This window comes from Xiphophorus hellerii, chromosome 6 (genome assembly GCF_003331165.1).
Source record: "Xiphophorus hellerii strain 12219 chromosome 6, Xiphophorus_hellerii-4.1, whole genome shotgun sequence".
NCBI lineage: Eukaryota > Metazoa > Chordata > Actinopteri > Cyprinodontiformes > Poeciliidae > Xiphophorus > Xiphophorus hellerii.
In genome coordinates this window covers 22141378-22161399 of record NC_045677.1, presented here as the reverse complement: position 1 = coordinate 22161399, position 20022 = coordinate 22141378, and the positions used below count along the sequence as shown (strand labels likewise).

Here is a 20022-nt window from a genome sequence, read left to right as displayed (position 1 = left end):
ATCATAATTCAGATATTAAGCATAAGTGCAGACAGAAAACCCAGTACAGCAAATACTACTACTAATATTGCTACTACTACTGCTACTACTACTACTACTAATAATAATAATAATAATAATAATAATAATAATAATAATAATAATGATGATGATGATGATGACAATGGTTACTATTTTTTTAACTTCCGGTTTTGAAAAAAATTATAAATAGAAGAGGCACGTCCGACACCGGAAATGGAGCTGTGCAAGAAAAAAAAGAAGCTGGATCGTCAAAACATAAACAGAGCAGAAGACAACCTTGTGTGAACGCAGCTAGCTCGTATTGTTGTCTGACTTTTTTTTTCTTTTTTTTAGCAAGAGGCAGCTAAATGCAGGCTCTCCTAATGTCGTGTATTTCCCGTCAGAGAACTCCTAGTCAGGGCACTTAGCTCGTTTGCCAAGTAGCGAGGTGGAGAAAACAAATCTGCAATAAAGATTAGGACTAAACTAAGAAGTGCGCCTCGTCGGGCCTTCGAGTAGAGGTAACGCTAGCAATGCTAAGTTAGCAATTTAAAGTACCCGCATTTCGACAGCTAGCTTGTTGAGTACAACTTGAATGCCTTATCTTAGCTTCAATGTTTGTTCGCCTTACACATGCTATGTAGCTTTTACTTTCGATGAAACGAGTGTCAGGTTGAGGAACAGTCGCAGAAGACTGACAGCACAAAGCAAACACGGCTTTAGTTGGGCCTCTGTGTCGGCTAGCTGGGAAGTCAGTTGTGTCATATTAGGTGCAGCAATGTAGACCTGGTAAAAGTAGGCTGATAGTAAGTTTTAAAGTTATACGGCTAAGCTGCGACGGAGATGATTTAATTTCTGGTTGTTTTCGCTTTCTTTTCTTACTTTATCCTCGTGTTTGGTCAGCAAACATATTTAATGCTTCTTACTTGCTTGACATCTTACAGTTTCTACCTCAGGACGACGCAGGACCTAGAGGAGACAGAATGGCTGAAGCTGACGGAAAATCCCCTGTGCTTAATGGTGCAATATATAATAATGCACAGTTTTGTAGACTTAATCATAGCCACGTATGCTTTTGTGCCTATTGAACCTGCGAGCTTATCAGAAAAAAAATGCTTGTGTTTATCAGGTGGTTCAGAGGAAAAAAAGCCCGGAGAAGAGCAGCACAAGGACGGGGACGCCTCTGGAAGTAAAGACAGTCAGACACAATCTTCCTCTGAAGACGGTAAAGTCACCTTTGTATTCTTTTTCTGTTTCTTTGAAAAAGTTAGGAACCACAATGCGCTCCAAGTCAGTTTACTTCACCATTGTGTACCCTCTTGTTCCCTTTTTGTCTGTTACTACTTCCAAACAAAAGAATTTGCACATGTGTGCTTAATCTAATGCTTCTCAGCTTGTTTTGTAATTAAATTAGGAATTTTGAAAATATATTAGAATGACACCATATGTTTAAAAATATTAACACTGCACTATAACCATTCAAAAATAATAATATTGCTATATTGACAATTTAATTCCAAGTCTCTGGAGTGTCGCTGCAGAAGAGCCGTTAGTGTAGAGATAATCAGTCGTTCAGGATTTGATCATCACGAGTTTTACATGAAGTCAGCTGGACTTCTCTAGCCTTCATTTAAAACTCACAAAACTACAGAAGTATGAATATTCATAAGATGCTAAAGGTCACAGAAGGTAAGAAAAATTCAACTGAGAGTAGCATTTACCGTTACTGCCCATCTTTACTGCAATGTTTATATCATCAGTCATAATTGGTTGTTCAGAAATATTTCTGGTCTTCGAATATACAGACAGTCCTGGACTGGAAATGAAATGAGCGCTGCTCCATTTGTTAATGCAACAATGTACTGAAGCTACAGTTAGTAATATGCAGTAGAAACGGCCACCTGCATGCTCTACTAACTGATTAACTTGCTCATATTAGCTTTTTTCTAAATTTGCAGTGTTAAAGAACATTTTTCCAAGGTTTTAAAAAATCGTAAACAGTATTATATTTTATAATCTTAATTATAGGCCTTGAAAAATCTGAAATATGTCCAGCTTTTCAAGGATGCTTCAGTAAGTATTGAATCTCTACATTTGTTCATTAATTGCTTCTTCTGTCATTTTTTTATACAAGTAATGTGGCAGCATTTGTTTGATGTCATTTGTAGTTCTGGCTGATTAACTTGGTTGTTACTAAACTGCAACAGCCATGATGCAGGGATGCAATTGGTTTTGTTGAAAAGACTCTGCCACAAGATGTTCAGCTTCATCTGCAAAAATCTACGTTCCATCATTGTTTGTTTTAGTCAATTAATACAAAAACTTTTTAAATTTGTGCACCATTTCTTCTTGAATCTCCCACGGAGACTTCGTTGCCTTGACATCTTGGCCCTTTCCTGTTTCCACAGCTCCCAAAGAAACAGTAGAAGCGTCTGGAGACAAAGGCATACCAGAGGCAGAAGGAGAGACAGCTGCAAGCAGAGAAGGAGAGGAGGAGGAGGAGGAGGAAGACACGGACAGCATGGACGGCAGTGGACTGTTTTCTTTCACGGAGGATGGAGAGAGGGAGAGTGAGGGTGGGAGACGAGAGAGGGGCAAAGAGAAGGATCGAGGGAAAAGGGCCCCTAGAAAGAGAATCCGACCTGGAGCGGGCACTAATCACTCCTCCAGCTCAGATGATGACGACGACGACGACGATGATGAGCCAAAGGAGGAGGAGGACGATGATGATGACGACGATGTTGATGATGAGGCCATGGAGTCATGGCTGGGCGCCGAGCTCCACGACCTCCGTGGGCCGACGTGGCAGGCGGTGCCCTCTCTTCGCTCCAGAGAGATCGGCAGGAACTCGCACCAGTTTGTCCGGCGTGTGTGTGGAGCTCGCGGCCTCGTGCAGAGGCTGGAGCTCCAGGGACGCTTGGAGCGCCACACTGGCTGTGTCAACACGTTGCACTTCAACCCCTCTGGGACGCGTCTGGCGTCAGGCAGTGACGACCTGCGGGTGGTGATCTGGGACTGGGCCATCCGCCGGGCAGAGCTGGAGTTTGACAGTGGACATAAGAGTAATGTGTTTCAGGTGAGGTGTGGTTACGAGAGGAACGGATCAGAATCTGCAGTCAGTTCATTCTAGAGTTGTTTAAAATTTATCAGCGGCTGAATATGTAGAAATGTCCATTCGTCCAACCTCTGTTTATCCATCCATCATTCACCCATCGTCTCTCTTTGTCCATATATCTATCCACTTTTGTGCCATCCATGCATTCTCTCTTGTTTTGTCAATCCATCCTTTTTACAGTTTTTCTTGTTGTAGCTTCTTATTTAATGCCTAACAACTGCGGAAATGTCTTCAGTAAACACTTCCTCAAGCTCTTTTAAAAATCAGGTTTAAACTATGAGAGGAAACAAATTATTTTGACCTGAAACAAATGTAAGAACTTTGTAAATTCTTGTGATGTTTGTGTTTAGGAAAAACAACAACAAAAAAACCAATTACAAATTGTTTAGCACTGATGGTATTTAGGAGGTCACAAACCAAAGGACATTTTGCTGATTGAAATACAGAATAATCTCATAGAAAAATGTAAAAAGTTACTGAAATAAATACAAATGATTAAAGTAAAATTATAATCTGCATGTGACTGATATGAGTTTTCTTCTTGCTCTTGGGTTCTAACAGGCAAAGTTCCTGCCTCACAGCGGAGACTCCACCTTGGCCATGTGCGCTCGTGACGGTCAGATCAGAGTCGCTGAGCTCTCGGCCACGCAGCGCTGCAAGAACACAAAGCGGGTAGCACAGCATAAAGGAGCAGCACACAAGGTGAGCATGCTGACAAAGGCTGTTGTAAACCAGAAAGTGAAAGACTTCTGAGATAACATGCCAACTCTTATGCGTTTTCACATTTGTTTGTTTTTTATGTTCCATCAGCTGGCCCTGGAGCCGGACTCGCCTTGTTCGTTTCTGTCAGCTGGAGAGGACGCCGTGGTGTTTGGCATCGATCTGCGCCTGGATCGTCCTGCCAAGTAAGTTCTATTCATTTGGTGTTGGAATGAAACGTGTTAAAGCAAGAAAAGAATAAAAACTGCTTCTTAAAATGATCTTGAGCATCACACACTTCACAAATCTCTGTATAAATTTGTTGCATGATTCAAGTTTATTTAACATCACATATGGTGTTTAGTAATGTCCAGTGTGAGTGGGAATGTCACTGCCATAAAAGGTTAATACATTTACATATATTTAGGATTTCCAACTATGCTTTGTTTGCGTGTTATATTGCTGAAGCTGACATTTTTCTTCTTTGTCTCCTTATATTTTCTTTGGCAGTAAACTGGTGGTTGTAAAGGAGGGCGATAAAAAAGTGGGACTGTATACCATCTTTGTCAACCCAGCAAAGACGCACCAGTTTGCAGTTGGTGGGAGGGATCAGTATATAAGGTACTCCTGTGTTGGTTATCCTGCCTGATTTATTAGAAGACCTCTGAATTTAATGTGACTTTCTTTTTTACATGCTTTTTCTTCTTTGTTTTATTTTCTGCTGGTTTTTTTTTCTTATTAGAATTTATGATCAGAGGAAGATTAATGAAAATGAAAACAACGGCGTTCTGAAAAAGTTTTGTCCTTCACATCTGGTCTCCAGCGAGTCTAAAACCAACATAACCTGTCTTGTGTACAGTCATGATGGAACAGGTAGAACTACATCATTTTTCATCTTTTTACTTACTGTCAATTTAAAGTACCAATATGTCTGTCTGATTACAACAGTCTGACCTGTTGTGTCTCTCAATAAAAGATTTACTATGTGTTTGTGCAGAGGGATACTAAGATTAGATTTAGCATCAGCTGCATAAATGTATCAGTTATTTGGATGAGCTTTGAACAATAGTTAAAGATTTAATTATCTCAAGCTCATATACAATATTCTAGAATCAACAGGAAATATAGGAACTTTAAAATTAGAGTATTTTCTAGATTTGGGTAGTGTGAAAAAATTTATTTTATTTATTTTTTTCAATTTTCCATCTTGTTTTGTCTTTGTCTATCTTTCTCAATATTCTTTTCTTCCACCCTTCTCTTTCCTCCATCCCTCTCTTGCATCATTTGTCCTTTCTTGTGTCTGTCCTTCCTCCGGTCCATGCTTGTGTCCTTCCTCAGCTTACGTTTGTCATTCTTTTCTCCTTTCTGTCCTCCTTCCTTCTGTCCTTTATGTCTTCTGTGCTTGATTTTGTCCTCCTTTTTGTCCTTCCTCTCTTTGTTTAGTTTTTTCTTTTTTTAAAAGAATGAAGTGACACAAATTGAAGACCTCTGCAAAAAATATATGCCATGCTTTCATTGTGAACTTTTATATTTTAAAATGGAAATAAATAATTAATTCAAGCCTGGGAAAGTTATGAATGTATAAAGTGTTGCAACATTTAAATTACTTTTTGACATTTTAGAACTCCTGGCAAGTTACAACGATGAAGACATCTACCTATTTGACTCCAACCACAGTGATGGGGCAGACTATCGCAGGAGATATAAGGGGCACCGTAATAACGCCACAGGTACTTATTTTTTGCGAATAAAGCAGCAGCTTCAAATAGAAGAAGAAATCATCTGACTGGAAACAGATGATCTTAGTCTCAATAATGATTTAAAAAACTCAAAGTCTGAACACACTATACCTAATTGTTACACTAACAGCAGCACTCTGCTGTTTGGAATTTACTATTGATTATTCGTAGCTTGTCTTTTTAAAGTTTAGTGAAAATTAATTCAAACTCATTTTTGTCACTTTACTCATCCCATAATGAGGTTTTCTTTATAAGTTCTAAAGAAATTAAAATCTGGATGGTTGGGTCAGTACGTCTCTCTGCTACTCAGATCCTTTGGTTTGTAAAACGAAGCAGCCATTTTGAGTTTCCCTCCAGCTCTCACACCGACTCTGCATCTCTTTTGTTTCACAGTGAAGGGTGTGAACTTCTACGGTCCCTGCAGTGAGTTTGTGGTCAGCGGTAGTGACTGTGGTCATATTTACCTGTGGGACAAAAACTCTGCTCGCATCGTCCAGTTCATGGAGGGAGACAGAGGAGGAGTGGTGAGTTTGCTCAGGAGAGTTCAAAATTTATGTTTTAAAATATTACATTAGTTGGTTAAACTGCAGCTTAAACTTCAAGGAGTCAGTTTGTGTAAATCTAAACAGATTTTTCTTCCGTTCACTTTTGCTTTTAAGTTTAGGATTTGTGATGTTCAGTGATTGTTTGGTAACTCCAGGTGAATTGTCTGGAGCCGCACCCCCATCTGCCAGGAATGGCGACCAGTGGGTTGGACCATGATATCAAACTGTGGGCGCCCACTGCTGAAAACCCCACTGGACTCAAGGGTCTGAAAGAGGTATGACTCCTGCTCAATCCCATTTTTTAAAAATTGATTTTGGTGCACTAGATAAAGTATTTATCATATAAAACAAATGTTTTATATGATTGTTTGGAGAGTAAACAATCATATACTCTCAATCAAATGTTTTATATGATAAATGCTGCTTGATTGGAATCAAAATAATCACTTCAAATGGGTTTGGTAAGTTTCTGTCTGGTTTTCACAATAAAATCCTTGTTCAAACTAAAACAAAGAGCCTCCATTATGGGAAATTACGGAAGGATTTTATTTAATAGGGTACAAAAGGCTTCAAGTGAGTTCTTGCATCTTTATTTGGTAACATTTTTTGTTACCAAATAAAGATGCATTATTTGGTAATGCATCTTACCAAATGCATTAGGATGCATTTGGTAAGATGCATCTTACCAAGATGCATCAATTGGTAAGATGATGCATCTTACCAAATGATGCATCATCTTTTGGTAAGATGCATCTTACCAAAGATGCATCTTACCAAAGATGGTAAGATGCATCTTAATTTAGATTAATTTGTCAGATTAATTTAAACTCAATTCTTTTCCTAATTGCTTAAAGGCTGATATTGTTCATACACTTCTACAGTCCAAGAAATTGGAGCATTGTGATGTTCATCTTCATATTTTACCGATCGCTTCTGGTGTTCTGAAAGGTGATGAAGAAAAACAAGAGGGAGCGCGATGAAGACAGCGTGCGTCATGGCGACCAGTATGACACCCAGCTGCTGTGGTTCCTGATGAGACACATGAGAAACAGACGACCTCCAAGGGTGAGTCAAATATGCCTGCATTTTCAAAGATTTCATTGGATTATCTATTTTTCAGTTTGGAATATTGGCATGAACTAATTACATAAAACAAAGATGCTTTAAACAAAATTAATTACCAATATTCTCTTAGAATGCAACATTTCAGTTTAAAAATTTAAAAAACTAATGTTAAAAATATACTTTTAACAGAAAAAATACTGGTTTACAAGGTGAATTAATTATGGCTGCTGCTACGAAAAAATCAGAATTATTTTTCAACAATGATTTTTAAAACCCAATAACTTTCCTTAAAAGCTATTTATTTTTTTGATATAACTTTTTCAATTTATTGCAAACTATAAAATGAAATGTAAACAAAGATTTGCACTTTAAAGTACACAATATATATATATAGCTGGATGGATGATAAAAAAGATCAAATTAACAAATTTGGTCTTATATTTCTTATTTAGATTAAAGTAAATACTGTATTAATCAAAAAAAATTACATTTTTGGGGCACAGATCTTAATCAAAAATTTATTGATTCCTCATAAATTTAAATTTAAGAAATATAAAATAAAATGGCATTTGTTATTGGAGAAAAATCGGATGGCTTCGTTAAATTGATAATAGATAATTAGTGGCTGCTTGGTTCACATTTTAGGTTGTTTTGAGCCCTAATTGCTAATTTTTTGTTAAAAGTAAAACACGTCAATGAAACTGCTTTTGGCATTTTTGATAACATTTTATTTAGTGTTAGGTTGCAAATGTCAAACTTGGCTATTACAAAAAAATATCTAAAAAAAAAAAATAAACTGAAGTTTATTCAAATAAACTTCAGTCAAATAAGGATGTAGGATCAAAGTGGGCACCCTAACAGTGAGATCTCTGCTGGAGGACATCCAGGGCTCTTTTCTGTCCGAAAGAGCACTGGTTCTACAAAATAGATTTAAAGCCTAATGTTTAGCGGCAGCAGCATTGTTTCCAGCGAAAATAATCCCGTCTCATCGCAGGCTCGACGTGAGGGAGCAGACGCAGACACCGACGAGTCCTGGAGCTCTCCGGATTCCTCTGACGAAGAGGACGGCGGTCCAGACCACGTCCAGTGCATGTCGTCCTGAGCCACGGACAAACAGACGTACATCCACATACATAAACTGATACTCACAATTTATTGCCCATGAATCGATGCACATAGGCACTATTGACACACTGGCACGAGCCACAGACGCATACAAACGCAACCAAGCAGACACATTTACCTTAACGTACTATACTGTTGAAGCAGAGCGACGACGATGTGTGCACAAGCCGACTGTAGACTGCGATACTTCCACAATCCTGTTTCTTTAGTGGGAATTTGTGCACAGAGGCTTAGTGAGCGCTTACAACCTTCTGAACCACTTGGAGGCCCCCTGTTTCTCCACGTGCTGTTGACGTAGACTTTGAAAGTTGTGTGTGGCGAAAGGCGAGCGATGTGAAGTGAGCTTTACGTCACCAGCAGACCCATAACCTCAATCTGGGTTGAACGACTCCTGCTCTCAAGGAAGCGTTCAGCAGAAAGGAAAGGATTTAGGCGTACACCTTCAACCATCCCCTAAATGTGACTCCCTTTAAGATTTAGACTGCGTAGGGGCGAGTTCCGCTTTAACCCCAGTCTCATAATTGCTTGTTTGTTTTTAATTTGGAGCAGCTTGAGACAGTAGTTTTCTTTTGTTGTTTTTTTTTACATAATTATCTTTGTGCTTTCCTGTTCTTTTCGTCACTACTGGTTGTACTTTGAATCAGGGACGATTTAGTGATCTTGATGATGGGGGAGGAGCTATCATCTTGAATTTGTCATAGGAAACGCAGCAGCAAAGTAAAAATTTTTCCTTGTCCCTTTTGAGATGGGATATTTTGCACTTGAGTGATTCTTGACCGAGAAGAGGTTGTTTCCTTCGTTTTCTTCTTTCTCCCTCTCTCTCCAAGCTGAAACTCATTTATGACCGAAAAGCTTCAACTCAGCTCTTGATAAATATGACAAATCAGATGGGAGTTTACCCTCTCAGGGGGGATTGTGATTGCTTTTTCCCTCTTTTTTTTTTTTTTCTTTTTTAAAGCGCCAGACCCAACCTGGACCAGTCAAAATGTAAACACTGCCTATGAGTGAAGAAAGAACGGAATAATCTAGGTAGCAGTTATTTCAGTGGTTCCTTCACACCGTATCCTTTCTTGCCATGACTGTAAAGAGCAAGTTTTGTGTTGAAGCATCGTGCTCGAGCATTAAAAGTGAATCCCTCAAGCTTTTGGTAAGAAAGTCTAAACTGAACTCTTGAAACGAACACTTGACCCAGGTTGGAGGGCTTTTGGTTATGCACTCAGCACACAAGTCCTGTCTGCGCTGTTAACACTGGCTGAAAGATGAGGACGGAGGGAGCGGCTGGGTCAGTCTGCTTGCCAGTCAGTTGCTGTTTGAGAGCGATAAAGTTGAGCTTTTCTCATTTTCTATGAGAACCGTAGTTAGTTGAATTTATATGTACATATATATATAAATATATATTAGAACTGTAAAATAAAAAAAGGAAAAAAAGGAAACAAAAAAACTTTAGCAAATGCTGTTTGACTTCAGAAAAAAAGGAGAAAAAAAAAGTCAAAACATTTGATTGGTATTGATGCAGAGATTTATATTCTATACTGTATGAGGACAAAATACTTTCAAAATCCACAGGAGAAAACGTTGACGTGTTCATTTTTCTTTCCCTGTTTCTTGACAGCTGTCATTACAAATATTACAACTTTGATTCTTCTTGTTCAGATAATTGTTCCATAACTTCAAACAGTTCTATCCAGATTTTCCCACGTGCTATTTTTTGACATCTTGCATACATATAAAAGAAAAGGCTTTGATTAAACTATTTTTCCCACCACTGTCTAATATTGCATTCTACTAGTTTATTTGGAAATATGTACAATTTGTGCAATAAAGAAAAAGATGATGCTCTTGATGTTGTCATTTAGTGGTATGTCATTGCTCTGGTTCTAGAACAAAAATGATCAGTACTGGTACAGATGTATTTTGATAAATATATACCTTAAAATAAATTCAGATTTAGGTTCTTTTCATGTTAGAAATTTGAAGTTTTTCCTTCAGTGAGATTTTTTGTCACCCATTTTCTTACAATTTCTTAAGATTTAACTTGAAAGGCATGTTCTCCTGTATTTCCCATTTTGAAGTGTGGCTGAGAGAATCAAATATTTGTATTCTATGGACAGCACAAATTATGGATGACAAAAGTTCTAAGACACTAATTACAGATTTTTGAGAAATTGGAGTAAATGTTTACATGGGATTTTTTTCTGAAGGCTTTATAAACATCTGAAGATGCCAGTAATTGAGAGAGAAACAAACTTTAGCAATGTTAAAGTTCTCGATTGAAATAGCCTGTTTTTACATCTAAAATATAATATCTGGTTAACATGCATCAAATTAGTTTCACCCTAGAATCATAGATCCCAAGTGAGGAAGGTCTATGTTTTCATTTTAAGATTTCAAAATTAATTTAATCATAAATCTTAAGTTTTTCATTTTTTTATTCAAGTCTGAGTGGAAAATCAAACTCATAATAGCAGTGACAAACATTCATTCAAAGAGCTGCATCAAATGTGACTGTAATCCAACAGGACATCATCTAGCAAAAATCCTGATAAACACACACACATTAAACATGTATGAACCCAGAGATCTGATCTGTGTTAACTGAGAAGATGTAAAAAACTGGAAGGAAACTCCAAAATCAGAACTAAACAAGTTTTAGACAACTAGACATTTAATTTCAAAACAGGTTCTGTCAATCATTGCAGTTTCACTCACTCCAAAAAGAAAGCGGGTTACTGAAAGATGAACACAGAAAGAACTTTGGCAAAGACAGGCTTCAAAACCAATCATATTTTTTTTTCTTCACAAACAATCCTTTTGTTGAAGGATCTGAGTGTACAAAGGTTTTTGTAGTCCATCGTTTACAGTTTGCTTGCTTCTGCATGTAGGAGTCAGGATCAAATGTCCAATACAGTCTGTATGTTTTGCTGAAAAAATACTCCAGGATGCACCATCAGGCTTTCACTGACTTCTTTTAAGTCTGTGTTCAAACAAGCAAAAATCCCCACAACGACAAACATCAGCAGCAGAAACCAGAGCAGAGTCTTACTCTTTAAACTCCAGAAACTGCTGCAGTCTTTTTCGGTGCTCTGCAGACATCTGGACAGCACTGAAATTTAGAAAAAAATTATTTCATCAGAGTGTGCAGGAGGATAAATCCATCTATTACTGTATTTTAAAAAAAAATCAAGGACAGCTTACTTTAAATGACTTCCAAAGGTGGTGGTTATCCTGTAAATGGCAGTCTTGAGCGTGGCTCTAAGAGCAAAGCGCAGTGTTTTGTAGGTAAAGTCCTCCATGCTGTTGGCGGATCTGACCGGCTTACTGGAAGCATGAGGCAGCTTAAAGTGTCGATCCACAGCCTAGAAGTGAAAAGGCAACAACAAATGTTAGTTTGTGTAACATATGAAGCTGCAATCTGGCTGCTACGGAAGCTGTTAACCTTTCATTGAAATAGTGATATAGTCAAGAAAGTTAGCTTAAAATCTCTACTTAGAGTAATATGAATATCCACATTAATCTGAACGTTCATGTGGTTGACTTTCAGTTTTGTACGAAAGTCGTCATTTCTCCACACCAGATGGCTTCCAACTTGCGGCGCGGGAAGCATTTGGGAAGGAATTACTGGCGCCACCGCCGGCATTTTAAAAATAATGCAAATTGGGGCTCATCACATGTAGGTAATTCAAATGAACCACATGCAAGAATTAAAAATATTTACTGTCAGATTGGTGATTTTGATCATAGTTAGAAACAGTTTATAAACTTGCTCTACGATACTAAAGTTCATGAATATTTACATTTACATTACACAAATTATGTATTGAGTTGCTTATTACTAATCCTAAACATTTTAATTATTGAAAGCTGTTGTCTCATATGGGATCGATTTTTACATCAAAAATTAGAAATGAATCAACATAAATAATTAGTCTGAGTCCAACACCATGATTAAGCTGGATACACACTTCCAGTGAAAAAAATGTAAGGGATGCAACTAAGAAAACCATATCTCAGCTGCTTTCTTCACACACTAATCATATGGGAGATAGTCCAAAAGTTTAAAACAGCCATGTCTGCTTATACTGTATATATCTTTTTAAACCTTCAAAGACCTTGTGTACTAATAAATGACAAAGTCCTGTGTAGTTGAGCTGAGGTGAAACAAAAAACCCTTCCTGAATACAAAGTAATGAGCCTGACCAACATTTTGCATCAAGAATTCTTTCCATGAATTTCCACCATTCAGTGAATTTACCTTGTAGTGACCCACGTTAAACCATGTCAACTTACCTCTTGTAAGTGCAGCATGGAGCTGAGAATGCTGGGTAATGTAGTCTGAACAACCCCAAACTGGTCCTCTGTGAAGGAGGCCTGAACCAGGTATGACAGCACTGCAGGGTGGATGCATGAGAAAACGATGAACATGCTGGACTAATGAGTTCCATCTGATCGAGATGGAAACACAGACATGTCGTCCTACCTTCTAACGCCCAGATGTGAGCCTGGCTGTCGGCGAAGAGGGCCTGACTAGAGGCTTCTGGAAGCTGCAGAACAAAATGTCAGTCAGTGAGAGTTGTCTTTAAGATGCAACACCGACTAATGAGACCCATACGGCTTCACAGATCAGACGTGTTCAAGTGTTATCGATTATGATTTTGAAGATTAGATAAGTCTTATTATGTTTTGGAAGATTCTCTGAAGACTACAGGTGTATCCCAATAAACTTGATTATCGCTAAAAAGCGAATTGTTTTAAGTCTTAATTACATTTTGCCGTGTCATTTCTGTCATTAAAGGGCTGAGTTTTAAACACCTGCATGGATGAAGCATGGGCAGGTAGCACAGTTTTAAAACATTATGGTTTCAAAACTGTGACGTTTTTCAATAACTGATTAAAGTCTTTAAGCCAATAATTCATCAGTACTTACCAGTTAAAAAATAACATCTCAAAAGGCATTCTCCAAGAAATAAATAACATTTTAGCTAACTTTTACATCATTCTTTCAAAACTGTGTAGTCCACAACATAGGCCTACAAAGTTTACATTTTGTTTAATGCATTATCATTTTCAGAGAAATGTAACTTTAGATTTTAAAATAAACACTTCTAAATACAAAATAATACCCTTTTACGGGTAAATGTTAATTAAAATAAATATGCTTTTTGATGAAATTCTAATCTATTAAGATAATATAATTTTGGGTTCTTTGGTTCAAAATATGACAAACTGCATATTTTAAATCATTTAAATATTTTATGAACATTGTATTTTAGCAGCGCAAAAGTCTCTAGAGAATCTAAGAGCATAAGCCATCTCAGTCGGGTTTCTTTTAAATGTTCACAGCTGTAAATTCAAGAGTTGTTAGTTGAACACATGTCTATGGGCTACATTACATGCTGCAGTAATTAGAGGAAGAAGCATAAATCTCAGGAGACAAAGCACCACCAATTGTGCGATGTTGACAGATATCTGACGCTACAAAAGTCCCGGCGTGATTAGAAAAGCAAAGTTTCGTCAATAATTGATAAGCACAAATAACACAGGTTTCATCATCAAGCAAGAGTTTCAAAGCATGTGTTACATGACTCCTTAATCCAAGCTTTCAAGGTAATTAGCCAGGCTCAGTGTAACAGCTAGATGGAAAAGAGCTACATTAGTAATGCCGGCAAGATTAGGCCCAGAACCAGAAGGTAGATTAGTGATTTGTTAGAGACAAATGAAGATCTGTGATGTCAGATAAGAGCATGCAGCCGCCCCTCGGTGTTCATGCACATGCTTCACACATCCTTACCTTGTTAAACAAATACATTATCAGCACCCGCTTTGCCATGAAATTTTTAACCTGGGAGAAACAATTAAGTGCAGAAATGTTTTGATTTCAAACACAAAAAAGCTTAAATCAAGTGATCACACTCAACTAAGACCATTTTTTTTATGTGAAGGCATATTTCCAGAAAAAATAAAAACCAAACAAGATTTTCAAACCCGTTACTGACAATGTGGTGTCTGTATATTTGGAGTCAACACTTTTACTAATTGAGAAAGCTCATGAAATCATTTCATAGTTATGATCTCTGTAAAGAGTTTGAGTGAAGAAAGCCTTAAATCTGAAGTGCAGAGCTGGACAGACTCATACAATGCCTTGTTAAAGTATTCACAACCCTTGATTGTTTAAAACTTCAATGTGCTTTAAATGGGATCTTATGTAAAAGGCACTATAGAAAAGTTATAATAATAATAAAAAAAATAGTGATTCACCCCAATAACCACCCTGCTGGTAATACAGCACAGAACATTTCTCACTTTAATGAAAGAGCAAAAAGACTCAGTTCAATGCAACAATGTGACTTCAGTGAAGTTTAATCCAAATCTTAGTTGTTCTTTTATATTCTCTATAGGATATTTCAAGAATATTTTAAGCAAAAACAACATATTTAAAATTAAGTTAATTTTCAGCAAACATTTTTTATTTAGAATATTAATGGTTAATCAGGTTATTGAAGTTAATAAATATGTATTCTCTGATTAAGTGTTGCTTATGTTAATTTTTGGTGGTTTTAACTGGTTATAGTTGATGTGACATTCGAAGCACTATTCTCTTTTAATTCGTGCAATACTTTGTGTTGGTCTAACACATACAAATCTGATCAAATAAATTGAAATGTGTGGTTTTAAACAACAAAATATCAAATTATTAGGTGAATATTTTTGAAAGGCATTGTAACAAACTTATACTGTGACATTTTAGTACCTGTTCTTTTCTGTTTTGAAGGAACTGGGCCAGAAAACTTGGTTTGGTGGATTCCTGTTTGGGACTGGGAACCGAGGCTGGAGAGCGTGGTGGGCTGCTGCTGACCTGTGACTCTGGAAAGACAATATTGAAAGAAAATATTCTCATTACTTACTACCATACAGTCCAAAGTAGGTAAACATCAGAAGTAAATAAGTATGGCTTGCTTTGCTGCTAAACATTAAGAAATTAAAAGGTAGAGTGTGGCCTTTGTTTAACGCTCCTCTAACCTGCGGAGGTGGACCAGAGTTTGGGCACCCGCCTCATGATGTGTGGGCTCTGCACCGAGCCGTGCCACGGCGAGCACTGATCCACCGGACCAGTGAGCCGCCGCAAGGTGGGTGAGGAAAAGGGGCTGTCCAGGTCGGGCGTGAACGGTGCCGTCAGAGGGCTGTGTGGACCTCCGGCAAAAGAGCGGGCAAAAACTGAAGTAGGAGTCTTGGTTAGGAAAGTTGATCTTGGGCTAAACAGGTCTTCTGTACCAGAGGTAACTTTAAGGTAAAGAAAAAATATTAAGCTTTAGTGATCTGAAAGGCTTCACCTGTATCAAACGCTTGTGAGCAACTTACATGATGTGTCAGATGAAATCTTCCTTTCACTGCCACTGGACAGAGATTTGGCCCTCCCATTGGTTGCTACGGTTTCATGATAAGCCACAAGTCTCTGCGTCAGATCAGCTAGCAGAGTCAGACACGCTCTACTGACAGCATTCCAGTTATGAGCATGCCCACCTAGAAAAGACGTAAAAAATACTGCTGAAAGCCAAACTGGATATCAAGATGCACTTAAATAAAAGAACAAAATATCACAAAGAATTATTCTACGTGTGGAAAATGTGGCAGACCTGGTTGGCTGAGACTGAAGACTTCACCGCGTCTGGATGGAGAATGTTTGGACAGCAGAGCCAAGTCCTGCAGGGCTAGGAACTAACATTTAGAAGAAGACAAGAGTCAGAAAACAAACAATAAAAATATGACTGCGCAACAACCTGCGAGTCAATTTTTATACCTTCAAGATCATTGGTTGTTGGTCAATGAGAACTCTGGGAAGACACTGGTAAGAATCTTCAGTAAAAGTTGGTTGCACAGGGAAACTGTACACCTGCAAAAAATATACAAATATATACACATTATCCACAATGTTTTTACATGTCTGCCAGAGGCTTGCAAAATATTGATACCACTTGAATTTTTCGACATCGACACTTTACAAGCACAAACTTTCCTCTGATTTACTGAGATTTATTTATTTATTTTTACAAATAACTGAAATGTATGGCGTGCATTTGTATTTTGCACGAAGGGAGCAAGCCAAGACAACTGGGTCAAAGCTAAGTTTACTAAAAAGTAAAACTATATCACAGAACAAACCATTGCAATAAAGTCACTTCTACTGGGTTTGACTTGACAAAGGATTTCAATCAGTTCACATACCTCTGTGACAAAGATCCTAAAGAGCAGCAATGTGATGTACCAGGTGAAGAGGAGGAAGGTGGCGCTGATCCAGAGGTGGTAGAGGAGGGACAGGTCCACAAATCCAGTTATGCTGTCCAGACGATGGACAGAGCTGGAGGAAGAAAAGGACATTCAAACACAACAATGCTAATCCAACTCCTCACAATGCTCTGAATGCCCAAAACATTTATGAAACTTATGTATAAAACGTATACCTGTCCAAATGAAGATTCAGAGTTTTGCAGATCCATGTTTTTGGGATATAACCTGAAAAAAACATTTTACATCAAAATGTGGGGGAAAAAAAACTGATAACAATTGTGATAATGTGCAATGAATAACAGTACGGAACTAAACTACATGATTAAGATGACTGTTTAAGAATTCTTTAAGAAACAAGTCACTCACCCAGAAAGAAATAAGCAACAGTGAAGTTCCTGATAGAGTAAAATGCCTGAATGGCGCTGCACTTCAGCACTAAGGGCAGGGACCCTTTGAAGTGGAGATATTTGTATTGCTGAGGAAGCAGTAACAGGTGGACTGTTAGCATAGAAGTAGAAATCAGTTTAGCTTGGGATTAATGTTGGCTATTTGAGTTAAGGCTTTAAGTCAGGTAAGATGTTTATACCCATCATAATCTTATGATATTTCATATTTCCTTCATATCTGAATGCATATAAAGCATCTTGCAACAAACAAGTTAAACATGTTTTGTAAACAAGAACTTTGTGCATAAATCTAAATTAGATACGGAGCTTTTCTTTTGCTAAAAAGAGTTTTGCCGCTTCTGCCAAGAAGAAAAATATCTTCAACTCCAGTAACCTGCTGGAGTTGGAAACAATCCACAACATAAAAAAAGAAAAAAATAACTCAGTTGTTTATTATTCCATCATTTTTTGCTTTATGCAAAACGCTTCAAATAAATTATTAAAAGGCAATAAATAAGATCAGATTATGTTAATGATGAGTGTATGAAAACTGAACAGCATGGTTAAGCGGCACTCGTGTCCCCTACCTGAACAGCATGGAAGGAGACATAATTTATGTTATGGATAACTCCCAGGAGGCTGTGAGAGAAACCAACAAATGCTCCAGCCAGCAAAAAGACAAGGTGATACTCATTGAGCCCCATCTGAGGAACACTGCCGAGGATGGAAAGACACAGAAGAAATTAAAGTTAGATAAAAGTACTGAAAACTAAAACTGAATTTGGCCTGGCATCGACTTACCCATCGCTACTTTTACATGGGCACCCGAGTGTCTCATATCTGTTACCAACAGTGACTGCGCAACACCAACCTACAATCACTCCCATCAGGCAGTGGGCAAGGGAGTTGACAACCTGGCGAGGGTGAAGCAGCTGACCCAGCAATGCAATTTTAGAGCAGGCAATAGTCGGGATAACTAAAGAGACAGAGAAATACAAGATATGTCAACAACTGGACAGAATCCGCTGGCAAAAAACTGAAAGTAATGAAGTGATAATTATTTTAACATGCCAGTTCTTTAATTGCCCTTAAATGATAAAGTAACAGAAAAAATGATAGAAATGGCAAATAAATGTTTTTACTGTGTATTTTCAATCAAATCAGGCAATAACCAAACATAAAAATTCCATTTGAAATGCAAAGAAGTTCTTTATTTTCTCTTAAAACCAGGTGGACTGTTAGGACAGTTTTTGGTTTTAAGAGAAAAAAGCCCCAGTGCCAATTACCAAAAATCTTTTAAAAATATTACTCCTCTCTGCCACTCACCTGTATAGTACTCTAAATTCAAGAACCCAACCATGATGACCACTCCACCAAGCAGGATGAAGGAGAAAATCAAACAGGAACTCATCAGCAGAGACAGGCATTCTGGCATCACAAGAAAGGTTTTTTTGTTGTTGTTTAACGCACACTTTCAACTGGGTCAGATAAACAGGTCAAAGAGCACAACCAACATGGCGACTGACCTGAAATAGTCTGAATGGGGTGAAGAAAACTGAACTTGCTGAGAAACACAAAAACTGCCGTGGTGGGCGGCAACAACAGGACAGACCAGGCAATGCTGGCAGCAGCTCTCCACCAAATGACCTGAACAGAGAAGGCAGTAGTATTACACCAACAAAAGAAAAACATTTATGCTACAAAACATAGCTGATAATTTCCTCAAGTGTTTGTAAGCAAAATAAATACTAGCTTGCCATATTTATTCTCTGATAATTTCCTCAAGCATTTGTAAGCAAAATAAATAATAGCTTGCCATATTTATTGTCTAAATAACATCCCTACTGTTAGGTTTGTTCCACGTCTTGTAAATATTCTATTGTTTTTTTATGTACAAAGATACACAAACATTTTGTCTATTTTTATGCCATTTTCAATTACTCCATAGTTTTTTTCTTATGCTGTAAATTTACCCTCACTTTATATTAAGTTATTTTCAGTTCTAAACTATATGTTCTGTTTCTAATATTTTTATTTCTGTGTAAATCTGAATGCTTTGACTTGCCACTTTGCTGCTGGTCAACCTGAATTTCCACACTGAAAAACAATGAAGGTTATTTCTGTTCTCCATTATAAATCAACCTACCACCCATTACTGAATGTTAAAATCTGCAATGCAGGAGCGCATTTTGTGACAAAATTACCCAACTTCTCAATTAGTTTTCAAATGCTCAGCTTACTAAAAGGTGCTGTTTAAAGTCTACATTTAGAGGAACCCTGCTGATTGTATGTTGTACAGATAAGCATCATCAAAAACTTACAAACTACACAGCACGCCGGTTTTTCTTGTACCTTCTGAAAACTATCTGGAAAAGCTCCAACTCCTGAAATTAGATCGTTTTATTTTGTGGCTGACATTTTATCGATATTTTATGTTTACCAAACCGAGAAAGGCACTAGTAAACATATAAGTCTTTGCTAATGTCCGCTAGTATAAAAGGAAATATTCGTACAATATTTCAATGCTAATGTTACATTCACAAACTTTGTCTTCCAACTCTTGCATTTCTTTAAAAATAAAATTCATAACGTATTTCTCCTGATTTTTCTTTTTTTATTTTCTTTACATAAATTAAGTTAACTCAAAATTAAATTAAAAACAGCAAGTTATAAAACTGAACTCTAGGAAGCTAGCATAAACAAATGGGGTAGAGGTTAGCCTCTTAGCTTAGCGATCCAGTTTTGTAGTTCTATAAGTGAACTCTTATCAAAAATAACTCACCTTGCGGATAAACCAGCAGCTTGTTTCTGAAGGAAACATGATGCTTGTTTGAAAATTACTCCACTCTGCGATGAAGTTGTCTTCAGCTCTCGGCTGTCAAATTATTTTAGCCTCCGGTATCCACATCATCTACATCGCGCCACATGCATTCAAGATACCTCTGAAGGACCCCGATTAAAAGTTGCCCGTTTTACTGCCTGTTAAATGTTTTATTTCAAATATATTTTTCTACATAAATGCAGTGCTGAGTTGGTAACACCTAATGAGACACTTAAATAATTGT

The 20022-nt window shown here is 37.5% G+C and overlaps 2 protein-coding genes across 4 annotated transcripts; one reads left to right on the top strand and one right to left on the bottom strand.

The window, feature by feature from the left end:
* Positions 1 to 238: 238 nt before the first annotated feature.
* Positions 239 to 10131, top strand: dcaf8 (DDB1 and CUL4 associated factor 8). Of its 2 annotated transcripts, none has more exons than XM_032565794.1 (13): positions 239 to 521; positions 945 to 1020; positions 1130 to 1225; positions 2409 to 3076; positions 3677 to 3817; positions 3926 to 4020; positions 4325 to 4435; positions 4557 to 4687; positions 5437 to 5544; positions 5947 to 6077; positions 6254 to 6373; positions 7047 to 7163; positions 8158 to 10131. In XM_032565794.1, the coding sequence occupies exons 2-13, from the start codon at positions 984 to 986 to the stop codon at positions 8263 to 8265; spliced, it is 1863 nt and encodes a 620-aa protein (XP_032421685.1). In that variant the 5' UTR covers positions 239 to 521; positions 945 to 983; the 3' UTR covers positions 8266 to 10131. The 2 variants fall into 2 exon arrangements, with proteins under 2 accessions (XP_032421685.1, XP_032421687.1); XM_032565796.1 differs by having other exon boundaries at positions 239 to 806.
* Positions 10132 to 10699: 568 nt separating this feature from the next.
* ndc1 (NDC1 transmembrane nucleoporin) lies at positions 10700 to 19914 on the bottom strand. Of its 2 annotated transcripts, XM_032565792.1 has the most exons (18): positions 19740 to 19913; positions 18484 to 18604; positions 18284 to 18385; positions 17759 to 17933; positions 17545 to 17671; positions 16938 to 17046; positions 16745 to 16796; positions 16509 to 16641; positions 16084 to 16176; positions 15920 to 16001; positions 15645 to 15806; positions 15306 to 15566; positions 15037 to 15149; positions 14077 to 14127; positions 12766 to 12829; positions 12576 to 12676; positions 11484 to 11644; positions 10700 to 11391 (listed from the first exon to the last, which is right to left on the bottom strand). In XM_032565792.1, exons 1-18 carry the CDS (start codon positions 19776 to 19778, stop codon positions 11328 to 11330), a joined length of 2010 nt encoding a protein of 669 aa, XP_032421683.1. In that variant the 5' UTR covers positions 19779 to 19913; the 3' UTR covers positions 10700 to 11327. The 2 variants fall into 2 exon arrangements, with proteins under 2 accessions (XP_032421683.1, XP_032421684.1); XM_032565793.1 differs by lacking the exon at positions 14077 to 14127 and having other exon boundaries at positions 19740 to 19914.
* Between the last annotated feature and the right edge of the window lie 108 nt (positions 19915 to 20022).